This window comes from Thalassophryne amazonica, chromosome 4, assembly GCF_902500255.1.
Source record: "Thalassophryne amazonica chromosome 4, fThaAma1.1, whole genome shotgun sequence".
Classification (NCBI taxonomy): Eukaryota; Metazoa; Chordata; class Actinopteri; order Batrachoidiformes; family Batrachoididae; genus Thalassophryne; species Thalassophryne amazonica.
The window spans coordinates 25278094-25296821 of NC_047106.1; the positions used below are offsets into that span (position 1 = coordinate 25278094).

The 18728-nt window shown below is 42.1% G+C and overlaps 1 protein-coding gene across 1 annotated transcript in view; it reads right to left on the reverse strand.

Annotated features, from left to right (window-relative positions):
• Positions 1 to 18728, reverse strand: part of mre11a (MRE11 homolog A, double strand break repair nuclease) — a 59131-nt gene that overhangs the window by 28682 nt on the left and 11721 nt on the right. Inside the window, exons 14-15 of the mRNA XM_034169273.1 lie at positions 10884 to 10943; positions 10577 to 10751 (exon numbers count right to left, since the gene is read on the reverse strand). Coding sequence (XP_034025164.1) covers positions 10577 to 10751; positions 10884 to 10943 — 235 coding nt within the window. The remainder of the gene's footprint in view (positions 1 to 10576; positions 10752 to 10883; positions 10944 to 18728) is intronic.

Genomic DNA, 18728 nt, shown 5'->3' on the forward strand with positions numbered 1-18728 from the left:
TCAGTGATGCCGGTATTTGGTTAGACTCTTTCTCTCCGATTGTTCTGTCTGAGTTATTTTCATTAGTTACTTCATCCAAACCATCAACATGTTTATTAGACCCCATTCCTGCCAGGCTGCTCAAGGAAGTCCTACCATTATTTAATGCTTCAATCTTAAATATGATCAATCTATCTTTGTTAGTTGGCTATGTACCACAGGCTTTTAAGGTGGCAGTAATTAAACCATTACTTAAAAAGCCATCACTTGACCCAGCTATCTTAGCTAATTATAGGCCAATCTCCAACCTTCCTTTTCTCTCAAAGATTCTTGAGAGGGTAGTTGTAAAACAGCTAACTGATCACCTGCAGAGGAATGGTCTATTTGAAGAGTTTCAGTCAGGTTTTAGAATTCATCATAGTACAGAAACAGCATTAGTGAAGGTTACAAATGATCTTCTTATGGCTTCGGACAGTGGACTTATCTCTGTGCTTGTTCTGTTGGACCTCAGTGCTGCTTTTGATACTGTTGACCATAAAATTTTATTACAGAGATTAGAGCATGTCATAGGTATTAAAGGCAATGCGCTGCGGTGGTTTGAATCATATTTGTCTAATAGATTACAGTTTGTTCATGTAAATGGGGAATCTTCTTCACAGACTAAAGTTAATTATGGAGTTCCACAAGGTTCTGTGCTAGGACCAATTTTATTCACTTTATACATGCTTCCCTTAGGCAGTATTATTAGACGGTATTGCTTAAATTTTCATTGTTACGCAGATGATACCCAGCTTTATCTATCCATGAAGCCAGAGGATACACACCAATTAGCTAAACTGCAGGCTTGTCTTACAGACATAAAGACATGGATGACCTCTAATTTCCTGCTTTTAAACTCAGATAAAACTGAAGTTATTGTACTTGGCCCCACAAATCTTGGAGGCATGGTGTCTAACCAGATCTTTACTCTGGATGGCATTTCCCTGACCTCTAGTAATACTGTGAGAAATCTTGGAGTCATTTTTGATCAGGATATGTCATTCAAAGCGCATATTAAACAAATATGTAGGACTGCCTTTTTGCATTTACGCAATATCTCTAAAATCAGAAGGGTCTTGTCTCAGAGTGATGCTGAAAAACTAATTCATGCATTTATTTCCTCTAGGCTGGACTATTGTAATTCATTATTATCAGGTTGTCCTAAAAGTTCCCTAAAAAGCCTTCAGTTGGTTCAGAATGCTGCAGCTAGAGTACTGACGGGGACTAGCAGGAGAGAGCATATCTCACCCGTGTTGGCCTCTCTTCATTGGCTTCCTGTTAATTCTAGAATAGAATTTAAAATTATTCTTCTTACTTATAAGGTTTTGAATAATCAGGTCCCATCTTATCTTAGGGACCTCGTAGTACCATATTACCCCATTAGAGCGCTTCGCTCTCAGACTGCAGGCTTACTTGTAGTTCCTAGGGTTTGTAAGAGTAGAATGGGAGGCAGAGCCTTCAGCTTTCAGGCTCCTCTCCTGTGAAACCAGCTCCCAATTCAGATCAGGGAGACAGATACCCTCTCTACTTTTAAGATTAGGCTTAAAACTTTCCTTTTCGCTAAGGCTTATAGTTAGGGCTGGATCAGGTGACCCTGGACCATCCCTTGGTTATGCTGCTTTAGACGTAGACTGTGGGGGGGTTCCCATGATGCACTGTTTCTTTCTCTTTTTGCTCCGTATGCATCACTCTGCATTTAATCATTAGTGATCGATCTCTGCCCCCCTCCACAGCATGTCTTTTTCCTGGTTCTTTCCCTCAGCCCCAACCAGTCTCAGCAGAAGACTGCCCCTCCCTGAGCCTGGTTCTGCTGGAGGTTTCTTCCTGTTAAAAGGGAGTTTTTCCTTCCCACTGTAGCCAAGTGCTTGCTCATAGGGGGTCGTTTTGACCGTTGGGGTTTTTCATAATTATTGTATGGCCTTGCCTTACAATATAGAGCGCCTTGGGGCAACTGTTTGTTGTGATTTGGCGCTATATAAAAAAAAAGTTGATTGATTGATTGATTGATGAGATTACCAGCAGTTATCGGCATGTATAACTGAGTATCATCAGCATAGCAGTGAAAGGTAATCCCAAAACACCGCAATATGTGCCCTAGGAACTCAGCCACATGGGGTGTGCAGCCAGTACATTCTGAGTGCCGGTCCCAAGCCCGGATAAATGAGGAGGGTTGCGTCAGGAAGGGCATCCGGCGTAAAACAAGCCAACCGAATTATGCAGACTCAGAATCGAATTCCCATACCGGATCGGTCGCGGCCCGGGTTAACAACATCCGCCACCGGTGCTATTGCCCAACAGGGTGCCGGTGGAAATTGGGCTACTGCTGGGCGAAGACGACGAAGAAGAGGAGGAAAACGTTGCCACGAACAGCGGGAGAAGAAGAAAACTAGAAGGGTGGAAATGAGAGTGGGGACTTTGAATGTTGGTAGTATGACTGGTAAAGGGAGAGAGCTGGCTGATATGATGGAGAGGAGAAAGGTAGACATATTGTGTGTGCAAGAGACCAAGTGGAAGGGAAGTAAGAGCAGGAGCATCGGCGGTGGGTACAAGTTGTTGTACCATGGTGAGGACAGGAAGAGAAATGGTGTTGGGGTCATTTTAAAGGAAGAGTATGGTAAAAGTGTGTTGGAGGTTAAGCGAGTGTCTGACAGGGTGATGAGTGTGAAGTTGGAAATTGAAGGGGTGATGATGAATATCATCAGTGCATATGCCCCACAGGTTGGTTGTGAGATGAAGGAGAAAGAAGATTTCTGGAGTGTGTTAGATGAGGTGGTGGAGAGTGTGCCCAAGCATGAAAGAGTGGTGACAGGAGCAGACTTCAATGGGCATGTTGGTGAAGGAAACAGAGGTGATGAGGAAGTAATGGGTAGATATGGTATCAAGGACAGGAATGGGGAAGGACAGATGGTAGTTGATTTTGCAAAAAGGACGGAAATGGCTGTGGTGAATACCTACTTTAAGAAAAGGGAGGAGCACAGGGTAACATATAAGAGTGGAGGAAGGTGCACACAGGTGGACTACATTCTTTATAGGAGATGCAAGCTAAAAGAAATCACAGACTGTAAGGTGGTAGCAGGAGAGAGTGTCACTAGACAGCACAGGATGGTTGTTTGTAGGATGACTTTAGAAGTAAAGAAGAAGAAGAGAGTGAGAGCTCAACAAAGGATCAGATGGTGGAAGCTGAAGGCGGAAGACTGTTGTGTGAAATTTAGCGAGCAGGTGAGAGAAGCACTGGTTGGAGGGGAAGCAATTTTGGACAACTGGAAAAGTACTGCACATGTGGTGAGGGAGACAGCTAGGACAGTACTGGGTATGACATCTGGACAGTGGAAGGAAGACAAGGAGACTTGGTGGTGGAATGAAGAGGTCCAGGAAAGCATAAGGAGAAAGAGGTTGGCGAAAAAGTTTTGGGATAGACGGAGAGATGAAGAAAGTAGACAGGAGTACAAGGAGATGCAGCGTAAGGCAAAAAGAGAAGTGGCAAAAGCAAAGGAAAAGGCATATTGCGAGCTGTACAAGAAGTTGAATAGTAAGGAAGGCGAAAAGGACTTGTACCGATTGGCCAGACAAAGGGACAGAGCTGGAAAGGATGTGCAGCAGGTTAGGGTGGTAAAAGATGCACATGGTAATGTGCTGACAAGTGAGGAGTGTGTGCTGAGAAGGTGGAGGGAATATTTTTCAGAGTTGATGAATAAAGAAAATGAGCGAGAGAAAAGGCTGGATGATGTGGTGAGAGTAAATCAGGAAGTACAAGAGATTAGCAAGGAAGAAGTGAGGGCTGCTATGAAGAGGATGAAGAGTGGAAAGGCAGTCGGTCCAGATGACATTCCAGTGGAGGCATGGAAATGTCTAGGAGAGATGGCAGTAGAGTTTCTAACCAGATTGTTTAATAAAATCTTGGAAAGTGAGAGCATGCCTGAGGAGTGGAGACGAAGTGTGCTGGTTCCTATTTTCAAGAACAAGGGTGATGTGCAGAGCTGCAGTAACTACAGAGGCATAAAGCTGATCAGCCACAGCATGAAGTTATGGGAAAGAGTAGAAGAAGCTAGACTTAGAAAACAGGTGAAGATCTGTGAGCAGCAATATGGTTTCATGCCAAGAAAGAGCACTACAGATGCAATGTTTGCTCTGAGAATACTGTTGGAAAAGTACAGAGAAGGACAGAAAGAGTTACATTGTGTGTTTGTGGACTTAGAAAAAGCTTATGATAGGGTGCCAAGAGAAGAATTGTGGTATTGTATGAGGAAGTCTGGAGTGGCAGAGAAGTATGTTAGGGTAGTGCAGGACATGTACAAGAATAGTGTGACAGCGGTGAGATGCGCAGTCGGAATGACAGACTCATTCAAGGTGGAGGTGGGATTACACCAAAGATCAGCTCTGAGTCCTTTCTTGTTTGCAGTGGTGATGGACAGGTTGACGGATGAGATCAGACAGGAGTCCCCATGGACTATGATGTTTGCAGATGACATTGTGGTCTGTAGTGAGAGTAGAGAGCAAGTTGAGTCTAGTCTGGAGAAGTGGAGTTATGCTTTGGAGAGAAGGGGAATGAAAGTCAGTAGAAGCAAGACTGAGTACATGTGTTTGAATGAGAGGGAGCCCAGTGGAATAGTGCAGTTACAAGGAGTAGAAGTGGTGAAAGTAGATGAGTTTAAATATTTGGGGTCAACTGTTCAAAGTAATGGAGAGTGTGGTAGAGCGGTGAAGAAGAGAGTGCAGGCAGGGTGGAGTGGGTGGAGAAAGGTGGCAGGAGTGATTTGTGACCGAAGAATATCAGCAAGGGTGAAGGGGAAAGTTTACAAAACAGTAGTGAGACCAGCTATGTTGTATGGTTTAGAGACAGTGGCACTAACAAAAAGACAGGAGGCAGAGCCGGAGGTGGCAGAGCTGAAGATGTTGAGATTCTCTTTGGGAGTGACAAGAATGGACAAGATTAGGAATGAACATATCAGAGGGACAGCTCAGGTGGGACGGTTTGGAGACAAAGTCAGAGAGGCGAGATTGAGATGGTTTGGACATGTGCAGAGGAGGGACCCAGTGTATATAGGGAGAAGGATGCTGAGGATGGAGCCACCAGGCAGGAGGAGAAGAGGGAGACCAAAGAGGAGGTTCATGGATGTGCTGAGAGAGGTCATGCAAGTGGTTGGTGTGACAGAGGAAGATACAGAGGACAGGGTGAGATGGAAACGATTGATCTGCTGTGGCGACCCCTAACGGGAACAGCCGAAAGACAAAGAAGAAGGGTGCTATATAAGGGAAGAAAAGCAGGGGGCCTAAGACGGGCCCCTGTGGAACCCCAAATTTCATGTCACTAGGGTTAGAAGTAGTGTTACTGTACAAAACACAGTGAGAACGACTGGTCAAGTATGACGTCAACCATGTAAGGGCACTCCCAGTAATCCAGTAAGTGATTTTCCAGCCTATGAAGTAGAATATGATGATCCACGGTATCAAATGCAGCACTGAGATCTAACAGCACCAGAACCGTAGTGGTGTCCGAATCCATTGCAAGCAGATCATTCACCACTTTAGTGAGAGACGTCTCTGTGGAATGATATTTTCTAAAAGCAGACTGCAGTGGCTCAAAGAGATTATTCTCAGTAAGACAGTCCATGAGCTGCCATGACACCACTTTTTCCAGAATTTTAGAGCAAAATGACAGATTTGATATCGGCCGATAGTTTTTTCAATACACTAGGGTTAAGATTAGGTTTCTTAAGTAATGGTTTAATCACTGCAGATTTGAAACATTTAGGAACAGATCCAGAAGTTAAAGAAAGATTAATAATTTCCAGCACAGGCGGCTCAAGAGTGGGCCACAGGTCCTGAAACAGTTTTGTTGGCATAGGATCAAATAAGCAGGTTGTGCTTTTTGTTGACGTTACGAGTTTCGTCAGCATGCCTAGAGAGATACTCTCAAATTCTAGGTAATACCAATAGCAGGGTGTAGTGGCTGGGCTGACGCATGCTGCGATATGTTTAACCTAATGTCTTCTATTTTCTTCTCAAAGTAATCCAGGAAAACTTGTGCTGTAAAAGGAGAGCAAACTACAGGTGGTTGTCCATGAATAAGTGTTGCCCCCGTGTCGAACAAGAACCTTGAATTACGAGGTCTGTCCATAAAGTATCGTACCTTTTTATTTTTTGTTTAACTATATGGATTTGATTCATATGTTTTCACGTCAGACAAGCTTGAACCCTTGTGCGCATGCGTGAGTTTTTCCACGCCTGTCGGTGACGTCATTCGCCTGTGAGCACGCCTTGTGGAAGGAGTGGTCCCGCCCCGTCGTCGGATTTTCATTGTCTGGAAATGGCGGAGTGATTTGGGGGTTTTTTCCATCAGAATTTTTTCAGAAGCTGTTAGAGACTGGCACCTGGAAACTATTCGAAAAATTTATCTGGCTTTCGGTGAAAATTTTACGGGCTTCACAGAGAATAAGGTCTGTTAGTACAGCTTTAAGGACCCCTTTAAGGACCCCTTTAAGGACGCTCAGCGCGCCGCGCTCCGAGCTGCAACAACACGGCACAAGCCACGGACCATTTCTGAGCTGATGGCTCTGTGGATACGAGACCGTCGTGTGCTCTTTCTCTGGTTATCACAAGAGCTGGACATCAGCCATTTTCCAGCAGATTTCCCTTTTAACAAGAGATTTTGCCATGGAAAGCCGCGTGGAGGCTTTGCGCGTCATTTTGAAAGGCTGCAAAATATGGAATGGTAAGGGAGGCTTTGATTTTTGTTGCTGCTGTTTATAACACTCTAATTACTGTATACCATTTTCGATTTGAGCGTCTGTTTACCGCCTTTGTTACTGTTCCGGAGCCGCGACAGTGTAGCTATTACTTGCGGACCACCGTCATTACCTTCGGGTTTTTGCCGTTTTCGAGTGCCTTGCATTGCATTCATCCATGTTTAGTTACGTTATTTTCATGAAAGAATAGGAAATAAACGGCGAACGTTTCGAAAAAGATCGCCAAAAACAACAGTGAACGTGCCGGCGCCGTGTTTACGTGCCGGCGCCATGTTTACTACGTAAGTTCCTTGACCATTTCAAGATTATTGTGAACATATTATTTGGGGTTGACATTTTATGTGTTCCTGTGAGCAGTGAGAACACGGAGACGGTAGAGGAAAGTGTCTGCTCTCGGGAAAGTGTCTGCTGTCGTGCATCACACAACACCGTGGCTTTCGATCAATCAGCCTGGACTTGAAAAGGCTAAAACCTTTCGCCCTTGTGTTTGTGCAATATGCTGTGACACACTGGTCAGGCATATCGACAAACAAGTCCCTGAGAGCTGTGTTTAATCAAAGTTTCTTCCGCTAAACAAAGTGTAAACAACGGCCGCCAGGCGCGCAAGCCGATATGGTCTACACGTAGTGACGTATTTTAGGCTTGGTGCTCAGCGGGAAGCTGATCACGGGGCGTGCACATTTTTCAGTGGCGGGACGTTCAAATGTTATATATAACGGGAGAACCGCGTACACTTTCCTAAAACGTTTAGGTTGACCGAATTATATAACCTTTGTTACATGTAATAAGACTATGTTGTCTTTAAGTGTCATATCCACTTTAAACTATCTACAAGACTGTCTACTGATTGGGTATTTGCCAAATGTGAAGCTAAGACATCAGGCAGTCTAGCTTCAAGTTCAGTCTTAGTTGAGGAATTGATGCATCGCCGTAGTGATAGTTTGGTTGTTGTCCCACTAAACACGGCAGCAAAGCTGTAAACTTAATAAGTGAGTGATCAGAGACCATTGAAGTAAGACGCATGATGTCAATATTCGTGCAAGAACCAAATCCAGGGAATTTCCACTAATGTGCGTCGAGTCCCGAATGCATTGCCGAAATCCTAATGCATCCACAATTTCCATAAATGATTTGCAGAGGGGATCAGAAGGCTGATTTATATGAAGTTAAAGGCACCAATTATCAGAATGTTATCTACACTAGTTGACAAGTTAGAGATGAATGCACCAAATTCATGTAAGAATTCAGAATATGCCTTTTTGGGGGGTTTTTTTACAAATAAAAAATGGCATATTTTACAAAAGCACATTTATCTGTAAACACCAACACACAACACACCTCACATTAATGTGTTGGAATGAATGAGTCAACCAATCAGTGTTAGTGGAGGCACATTTTACCCAGAATCCTTTACCATCTGTCTGTATTTGTTAAAAATTTCATAATTAGTGCATTATTCAACATTAAAAGATATATGTTATATTTTAACTTTGTACAAATGACAAAATTGACATTAATGGAGTTATTCTATCAGTATTAATTTTATTTATACACCAAACCATAACTCAGGACTGCTTTAATTTCCAAGACCTCCGCCTGACGGCAGCGTTGTTACTGAGCAGAGAAACTTACTATACAGTGGGGCCAAAAAGTATTTAGTCAGCCCCTGATTGTGCAAGTTCTCCTACTTAGAAAGATGAGAGAGGTTTGTAATTTTCAACATAGGTACACTTCAATTGTGAGAGACAAAATGAGAAAAAAAATCCAGAAAATCACATTGTAGGATTTTTAAAGAATTTATTTGTAAATTATGGTGGAAAATAAGTATTTGGTCACCCACAAACAAGCACGATTTCTGGCTCTCACAGACCTATAACTTCTTTAAGAAGCTCTTCTGTCCACCACCTGTATTAATGGCATCTGTTGGAACTCGTTATCTGTATAAAAGACACCTATCCACAGCCTCAAACAGTCAGACTCCAAACTCAACCATGGCCAAGACCAAAGAGCTGTCAAAGGACACCAAGAAGAACATTGTAGATGCGCACCAGGCTGAGAAGAGTGAATCTACAATAGTCAAGCAGGTTGGTGTGAATAAATCAATTGTGGGAGCAATTGTAAGAAAATGGAAGACATACAAGACCTTTAATAATCTCCCTCGATCTGGGGGTCCACGCAAGATGTCATCCCGTGGGGTCAAAATGATCATGAGAATGGTGAACAAAAATCCCAGAACTACACGGGTGGACCTGATGAATGACCTGCAGAGAGCTGGGACCAAAGTAACAAAGGCTACACACTATGCAAAGAGGGACTCAAATCCTGCAGTGCCAGGTGTGTCCCCCTGCTTAAGCCAGTACGTGTCCAAGCCCGTCTGAAGTTTCCCAGAGAGCATATGGATGATCCAGAAGAGGACTGGGAGAATATCATGTGGTCAGATGAAACCAACATAGAACATTTTGGTAAAAACTCAACTCATCGTGTTTGGAGGAAGAAGAATGCTGAGTTGCATTCCAAGAACACCATATCTACTGTGAAGCATGGGGGTGGAAACATCATGCTTTGGGGCTGTTTTTCTGCAAAGGGGACAGGACAACTGATCCGTGTTAAGGGAAGAATGAACGTGACCATGTATCGTAAGATTTTAAGCTAAAACCTCCTTCCATCAGTGACAGTATTGAAGATGCAACGTGGCTGGGTCTTCAAGCATGACAATGATCCCAAACACAACACCGTAAAAAGCATGACAAGGTCCTGGAGTGGCCAAGCCAGTCTCCAGACCTCAACTCCATAGAAAATTTGTTGAGGGTGTTGACAGTCCATGTTGCCCAGCAAGTGCGACAGCCCCAAAACATCACTGCTCTAGAGGAGATCTGCATGGAGGAATGGGCCAAAATACCAGCTACAGTGTGTGCAAACCTGGTGAAGACTTACAGGAAACGTTTGACCTCTGTCATTGCCAACAAAGATTATGTTACAAAGTACTGAGTTGAACTTTTGTTATTGACCAAATACGTATTTTCCACCATAATTTACAAATAAATTCTTTAAAAATCCTACAATGATTTTCTGGATATTTTTCTCATTTTGTCTCTCATAGTGTACCTATGTCAAAAATTACAGACCTCTCTCATCTTTCTAAGTAGGAGAACTTGCACAATCAGGGACTGACTAAATACTTTTTTGCCCACTGTATTTCCCATGGAATCCCTCCAAAATAAATGCTTTACCTGCAATAAACATATCTGTAATTTTATGATATACCACTGCCATTATGGAATTTTATAACTACATTTCCACATGAAGCAACTGACGTTCTTGCAGGTAACCCTTCCTTCAGACACGTCTTCTGTCACTTTCATTGTTCAGGTGCGTTTAATCCATATGGATGTGCCACAATGTTGACTTTGTCATTTCATGTCCATCAATACAAAGAATAATAAATAACATTTAAGTTATCCACATTCAATAAACATCCTGATTGTATGTTTGGATATAGTGATGCAGCGGCTTTACCCTTTGTTTTTGAAAATAATCAGTGCACTGCTGTATAGAATTGTTAATTGTGTATATTTCTGTCTTGTGCCCTTAAACTGTGTCATAAACTGCATGTCTGTCTGCACGTTTAATTCAGTGACTTGTTAGGTTGATGGTGTCTCTGTTCTGAGATCTTGTGCTAATGTAATGAACAATAAAGCTGACAAGATTTGAGTATTTATTGTTTTTTTGCAGATGATGACAAGGACCGGCTGATAAAAAAAATTAATAAAAATGGTGCAATTAAGGAGCTTAGAGCACATACTGTAACTCACCTCGTCCCCTCCCACGGCCACCTCGCCCTCTGCTGCCCCCCCCTCTGCCTCGTTCAGAGGGAGGGAGCGGGGCTGAGCCCTCATCAGAGTCCATCATACTATCAACATCAGCTAATTCATCAGTTATGTCCTGCTCGCCACGCTCCAAACGGTGAGCTTTAGCTCTGTTCATAGCCTAAGAAACAGAAAGACAAAACATGAATGGAAGAGAAATAAAGATAAAGTGAGAATCATTCACAGAAGAAACATAAAACAGTCAACAAGTTTTGTGTCACCACACAGACAGACCGTACTGGATCGTACTTACTTCTCTGATGTCATTCTCTTCCTCAGTGGTGTTCTTCTTTGAATCTCTGAACAGTCGGACCTGATAGCACAAAAAAAAAAGAAAAATAATCACTCTGATGGACTGCAACGTTTTTTTCTCCCCTTAAAATGCTGACGGCACATTTCAAAATGAAGAGATTTGTTCTTTAACATGGTCCAAAGAATTATCCTTTTGTCAGGAAACACATACGCTACTGAACAATGAACACAAGAAAACGCATTTTGCAAATTACAAGATATTCCCTGGAGCACGTATTTTGTTTTCTGATACTTATTAAGAGTATCAGAAAACCTTATTACCTTATTAAGATACACCATGATAAAATGAGCTAGAGGAAATGTGACCTTGCGAGGAGGAAACCCAGGCACTCATCCGGAGCCAGGCCTGGATGTAGGGCCCATCAGTGAGCACCTAGTGGCTGGGCTTGCCACGGAGCCCAGTCGGGCACAGCTCGAAAAAGCAACGTGGACTTTCCATCTCTTCTTTTCCAGTCAGGCGGGGATTTGAACCACAGATCAGTGCAGAAACCACGTGTCTGAAGAAAAATCCTTGGAAATGTTTTTTGTTGTTGTTTGTTACCTCACAATTTCTGATTACTGTTTAAAAAAGTTGTAATACACTTGTAATTAAAATACCTAAATCAATAAATGGTTCTTTAAAAACCTTTCATCTATAAATTAAAACCACCTGTTATTTCAGATTAGATCATTTCTTGTTTAACATAAGGAACCTTTGACATTTATTTTTAGACAAATAAAATAACATGGAAATTTGTACATTTTTTAAGTCTGGTAGATTATTACTTGATTGTTCAAGCTACCTCAAGGAGAAGTGCCCTGTTTAAGTGATAAATAATAAAATAAGGTGATTAAAATGAAATTATTATATATTTAGCATTTGTTCATTAAGTTTTTTAAAGTATCGGATCGGGACTCGGTATCAGCAGATACTCAAAATCAGATGACTCTGAATCGGATCGGGGCCAAAAAAAAAAACCTGATCGGGACATCCCTAAAAATAACTAATATGTTGACCAAATATTAGTGGGTGTGCTTGTGGCCGATTGATCACGGCAGGAATATGAAAATGAGCCAGTTGATACAAAACCAAAAACAACAATAAATAAAAACCACTATGGCTGCTGAGGGTTAATAAATTACAGTAATCAATACTCTGTTCAGTAAAGTGGACAGTCTTAAGAAGATGGTCTTCGTGAAACAAAATAATACTCAAAGTCAGCCTGCTCTGACTGACACACACCGTGGACATCCAGCTCAAATTTGGTGAAACTCAGAAGAATTTTTTCCAAGTCATCAGCAAAGTGTTCAGTGCTCAGCAAAGTAGGTGGTCCTTGTAAGGTCTTGTCTGAATAGTAGAGAAGCTTGAATCTTCGACTGGACTGGGTTGCTTGACGCAAGGATGTTTCGCTTCAAATCACAGAAACTTCCTTAGTTAAAATTCTTGCTCTGGTGGTCTGACTTCTGTCTTGACTCTTGTCGAGAAGAATGATCCGAAGTCACAAAAGCTGGAGTTTTAAACCTAACCAGACCCCTCCTACCGAGAGGCAGACTGCTAAGGCTAGTGACTAAACAATAGCTCTAATTAGAGCCTATTGTGCTCTAGTTAGCACCCTCCTAATGACAGGGCAGCTGTGGCTCTCTTGACGACTCTGCTGATGACGTGAATGACTCATTACCATGCACAAAAGACTGAAACTGCTTTGACAGATCTCCAAGAGTTGGCAGATGTGGTCTGGTGTGAGTTTGGTCCTTTCAAGTAGAGACACATCCTCCAGCAGTCTCTGCCTCACCGCTGAGACAGCCTCAGCTGATGACGTGAATGACTCCATTCACGTCATCAGCAGAGTCGTCAAGGGAGCCATCAGGAGAGGGACAGCTGCCCTGTCATTAGGAGGGTGCTAACTACAGCACAATAGGTGTTAATTAGAGCTATTGTTTAGTCACTAGCCTTAGCAGTCTGCCTCTCGGTAGGAGGGGTCTGGTTAGGTTTAAAACTCCAGCTTTTGTGACTTCTTAATTATTCTTCTCTACAAGAGTCAAGACAGAAGTCAGACCACCAGAGCAAGAATTTTAACTGAGGAAGCTTCTGCGATTTGAAGCGAAACGTCCTCGCGTCAAGCAACCCAGTCCAGTCGAAGATTCAAGCTTCTCTACTATGGAAACCACCTGGACAACTGAGAGCCTACACAGAAAGTCTTGTCTGAATCATATTTGGTGAAAATCCATTGAATTTTGCAACACATCATCCTAGGCACAAGAAAGTATAACTGACACATTCAGGGATTAAAGCAAAAAAAAAAAAAAAAATCTTCTGACTGAAATTTTTTTACATCAGTTTTTTTTCCCAAAACAGTGACGTTCTATATGATATGAGGTAAAATAATCAATTTTAAAATAATTTTAAAATTGCATGTCAGTGCTGCTTTATTATGTATCAGCGAGAATGAAACAGCTTGATTGAACTAAGCTGTTACTGAACCAATACGAGGTGTTTCAATATTTTAAGTAGTTCAGAGCCATTTCCAGGTTGCTCAAAGTGAAATCAGGTCACACTAAGCAGCTGGCGACCAGCTTTTTAAGCACTGTCAATGCGTGAAAAACACATGATCAGTCTTTCAGCAAAAACCCAAAATTAACAGGGAAATCATCACTTCATTAAGAAATTTGGGAAATATCGTTTTGAAAATCAGTTAATTTTTACAAAGAACTGACTGTTGATAACCTTCTTTGTGGTGAGAAACATTGCTGGAAGTTGTTTTGTTGATTGCACAGAATTTTGGGGAACTTTGTGTTTCACTGTTTTGGTGTAGTCACCGAGGCTGTTTTCTACATGACGTGTACTTCAAGTGGTCATGACACCAGATGCATTCAGCTTCCTCACATAGTTTGAGAAGCAATCTCTAAGTTCGTCCTTTTCTTCCAGTTTCAATTTCAATCTATTTTCATTTATATAGAGCCAAATCACAACAAAGTTGCCTCAAGGCGCTTCACACGAGGTCTAATCTTAACAACCCCCAGATCAAGCACATAGGCAACAGTGGTAAGGAAAAACTCCCTCTGAGGAAGAAACCTCAAGCAGACCAGACTCAAAGGGGCGACCCTCTGCTTGGGCCATGCTACCAACACAATTTACAAAACCAGCCATGTTTTTGATTATGCCATTAGTCAACATAATGTTATTGTGCCTTTACTGTGTGGACAAGGCCAAAATCTCACTTTTGTTCAAAGTACCAGCATCCTAACATTTCATCCTACCTACGAAACACGTCAAAACATATCTGAGTCCAAACACTCAAACCGCCTGAAAACACTGTACTAAGAGTCACAACTTATGGTAATTTAAGTTAAATATGATTCTTTGACATTACACATAGGCCATGAATAATGCTTAAAAGGTTAAAAACATATTTGCGCTGGATGGACATAACGTGAACCCCCGTGCTTTGATTAGAGAGAGTGGTGACATGACGAGTTGAGAAAAAAAAAAAATCGGTCACGTGAATCATGGTGCCATTTTGGGTTCAAAATAGCATTCGCTGTTATTCTATCTGCATGTAAATCCAGCTAATTTTTTTTATTTAGTCGCTGAAAATGCCGGGTTGCTGTGCATTTGGATGCACAAATAGACACAACAAGGGCTTCAAGATATACAGATTCCCTTCAGATCCAAACAGAAGAAAAATTTGGAAAATAAAGTCAGCTGTGTGGGATCAAAGCCAACATCATCATCAGAGCTTTGAGAGGTAAATTTATTGTTCAGTCCCATGTGCAGTAAAAGGCAACTAAACCGTCATCGTATAAACCAGATATTCACAGTCACCGGACAAGAAAGTCCCAAAGTTTTTGTATTGTTTTCCATGTAATAAACATTGTATATAATGGATTTTGTACAATGGATTTTTTGCTCACATCGGATAAAATGTCACGTCCGATCGCAATGTCTTTCCATTACCCCTCGCATGTGGGACCGGAGTCATTTCCATGATTAAAAATCTGACTGTTTTTTTTTTATAACGTACTAAAACTCTGACCCGCAGGCTGATGTGAGCCTGTTAAATCAGACACAAAAGGCTGTGATTTCACACTTTGCTGCTTTCACTGCTTCGTCTGCCATCATATTATAATAGTATTTACAGTGCGCACGCAGATTACATTTTGATAATGGATCAAATACATTTGGCAGAAAAAAAAATTCAGAGGAAAATCTGACCTGGTCATTGAAAACTAATTTTGTCTGTTTTATACATATAACAGATTTTGTACAACATTTTGCTCACATCAGATAAAATGTCCTGTCCGATCGCAATGTATTTCCATTAAAAACCTTGAGCAGTCTGGACATGCAGATGTACAAATTAAAGTTCAGCTCTGAGTCTTGCCGATTTTAAGAAAGTGGGATCATTCATTTCTGTGATTAAAAGTCAGACTGTTTAGTTTTTCAAACCATGTTCAGACTGGGACCTGAAGCCTGACGTGCACCTATTAAATCGGACACAAAAGGCTGTGATTTTATACTTTTCTGCTTTTACTCACCCCGCATCTCCCATCATATTATAAGTTTTTACAGTGCAAGCGCTGATTACAAATGGATCAGAAAAGTCTGCACATTTACAGCACGAAGTCGTTAAAAGTGGAAAATGTACAGCTTACCTTTGATTTGGAGGTGATGATTGTATAAAGAAAAGCTTGTTGGGAGGGTCAAAGTAGTCCAGAATAAAGCATAATCCAGAGACGGAGAACTTTAAACTGTCACGCACATCACTGCATGACACGGAATTACAAAGCTGCAGATGCATAAATCAGGCTTTAAATTACACTCAACAAAAATATAAACGCAACACTTTTGGTTTTGCTCCTATTTTGTATAAGATGAACTCAAATAACTAAAACTTTTTCCACATACACAATATCACCATTTCCCTCAAATATTGTTCACAAACCAGTCTAAATCTGTGATAGTGAGCACTTCTCCTTTGCTGAGATAATCCAGCCCACCTCACAGGTGTGCCATATCAATATGCTGATTAGACACCATGATTAGTGCACAGGTGTGCCTTAGACTACCCACAATAAAAGGCCACTCTGAAAGGTGCAGTTTTATCACACAGCACAATGCCACAGATGTCGCAAGATTTGAGGGAGCGTGCAATTGGCATGCTGACAGCAGGAATGTCAACCAGAGCTGTTGCTCGTGTATTGAATGTTCATTTCTCTACCATAAGCCGTCTCCAAAGGCGTTTCAGAGAATTTGGCAGTACATCCAACCAGCCTCACAAACGCAGCCAACGTGTAACCACACCAGCCCAGGACCTCCACATCCAGCATGTTCACCTGCAAGATCGTCTGAGACCAGCCACTCGGACAGCTGCTGAAACAATCGGTTTGCATAACCAAAGAATTTCTGCACAAACTGTCAGAAACCGTCTCAGGGAAGCTCATCTGCATGCTCGTCGTCCTCATCGGGGTCTCGACCTGACTCCAGTTCGTCGTCGTAACCGACTTGAGTGGGCAAATGCTCACATTCACTGGCGTTTGGCACGTTGGAGAGGTGTTCTCTTCACAGATGAATCCCGGTTCACACTGTTCAGGGCAGATGGCAGACAGCGTGTGTCGCGTCGTGTGGGGTGAGCGGTTTTCTGATGTCAATGTTGTGGATCGAGTGGCCCATGCTGGCGGTGGGGTTATGGTATGGGCAGGCGTCTGTTATGGACGAAGAACACAGGTGCATTTTATTGATGGCATTTTGAATGCACAGAGATACCGTGATGAGATCCTGAGGCCCATTGTTGTGCCATACATCCAAGAACATCATCTCATGTTGCAGCAGGATAATGCACGGCCCCATGTTGCAAGGATTTGTACACAATTCTTGGAAGCTGAAAATGTCCCAGTTCTTCCATGGCCGGCATACTCACCGGACATGTCACCCATTGAGCATGTTTGGGATGCTCTGGACCGGCGTATACGACAGCGTGTACCAGTTCCTGCCAATATCCAGCAACTTCGCACAGCCATTGAAGAGGAGTGGACCAACATTCCACAGGCCACAATTGACAACCTGATCAACCCTATGCGAAGGAGATGTGTTGCACTGCATGAGGCAAATGGTGGTCACACCAGATACTGACTGGTATCCCCCCCCAATAAAACAAAACTGCACCTTTCAGAGTGGCCTTTTATTGTGGACAGTCTAAGGCACACCTGTGCACTAATCATGGTGTCTAATCAGCATCTTGGTATGGCACACCTGTGAGGTGGGATGGATTATCTCAGCAAAGGAGAAGTGCTCACTATCACAGATTTAGACTGGTTTGTGAACAATATTTGAGGGAAATGGTGATATTGTGTATGTGGAAAAAGTTTTAGATCTTTGAGTTCATCTCATACAAAATGGGAGCAAAACCAAAAGTGTTGCGTTTATATTTTTGTTGAGTGTAATTAAATCAATCATCATAAATTGTAAATTTGATATCTTATCTATTTTAATATTTATTTTGATAGCACCTGCACCTGGATGTGCTGCTGTATGTGGTTAAATGATTAAAAAAAATATTGAAAACATTAAAGGTTCATTCAGTAGTTCAGCGCAGTAGGAACCAAAATGGCGACATGTTCTGAGTTGACGCCACTCTCTCTAATCAAGGAACTCTGCTTAAAAAAAATATTGAAAACATTAAAGGTTCATTCAGTAGTTCAGCGCAGTAGGAACAAAAATGGCGACATGTTCTGAGTTGACGCCACTCTCTCTAATCAAGGAACTCTGCTCTTATGTCCCCGCCCCTCCCCTCCTCTCTGTGCAGCAGCAGTCAGTTTACGCCACGCCTCCAACACAAGGAATCAACAAGGAAACAACCTTTAATCTGTAAAATAAATTGTTAATTTCTGAATGTAACAGCAGTAACAGACACTGGAGGATTTAATATCTTAATCACTGCTCTGCTTTTCAGACTTTTTTCTTTGTTCAACATTGCTCTAAATTTTGAGACCAAATGAAGCTGCACTTGCTTCATACACACACACACACACACACACACACACACACACACACACACACACACACAGAGTTGTGTGTGTCTGTTCACTCTGACACCACACAGAGATGAGTGAGGAGGAATGTGCATGATCAGAAAATCGGGTTCATCGATCCTAAAACAGTCGATCAGAAAAATGCTTCTGCTCCCACAGGAACGTCACTGAAGTATGCTGATTTTTCCACCAGATTTCATTCTAAATGCAGCTAAAAATTAACTTGCCATTTCGAGCAAGTGAGGGTCATGAGCACAAATCCGACCACACTGTTCACTCCCCAGTGTCGGGCAGGCAAGCATTACTGTCGAGCCTTGTCACATATGGCCTTTGGCAACCCAATCGACGGAAATCCTTCGTAGCAACGGAGAACTTTAATCCTTGCATATGGAAGCATGCACGCACTTACAGGGCGCATGTCTATATTCCCCTTATGGACTTGAAAAGAAAAAAAAGATACAACTGTACACTTCTTTCTCTGAAAAGATAAAAAAAAAGCACTGTGGCTATTGCTACAAGAGTTTGGGAATTTTGCCTCCAAACACATTTTATTACCACCTACGCTCGTGTGCTTGCAACGTCACTCCAATGTTTGAGGAAGTACTGAATAAATAAGGCCATATAATCTCGCCTTTCAACAGCAACGTGTGAAACTAGCACGAATCTCTCACACACACACACACACACACACACACACACACACACACACACACACACACACACACACACACACACACACACACACACACACACAAAGAATATGAATCTTTAAAGCTTT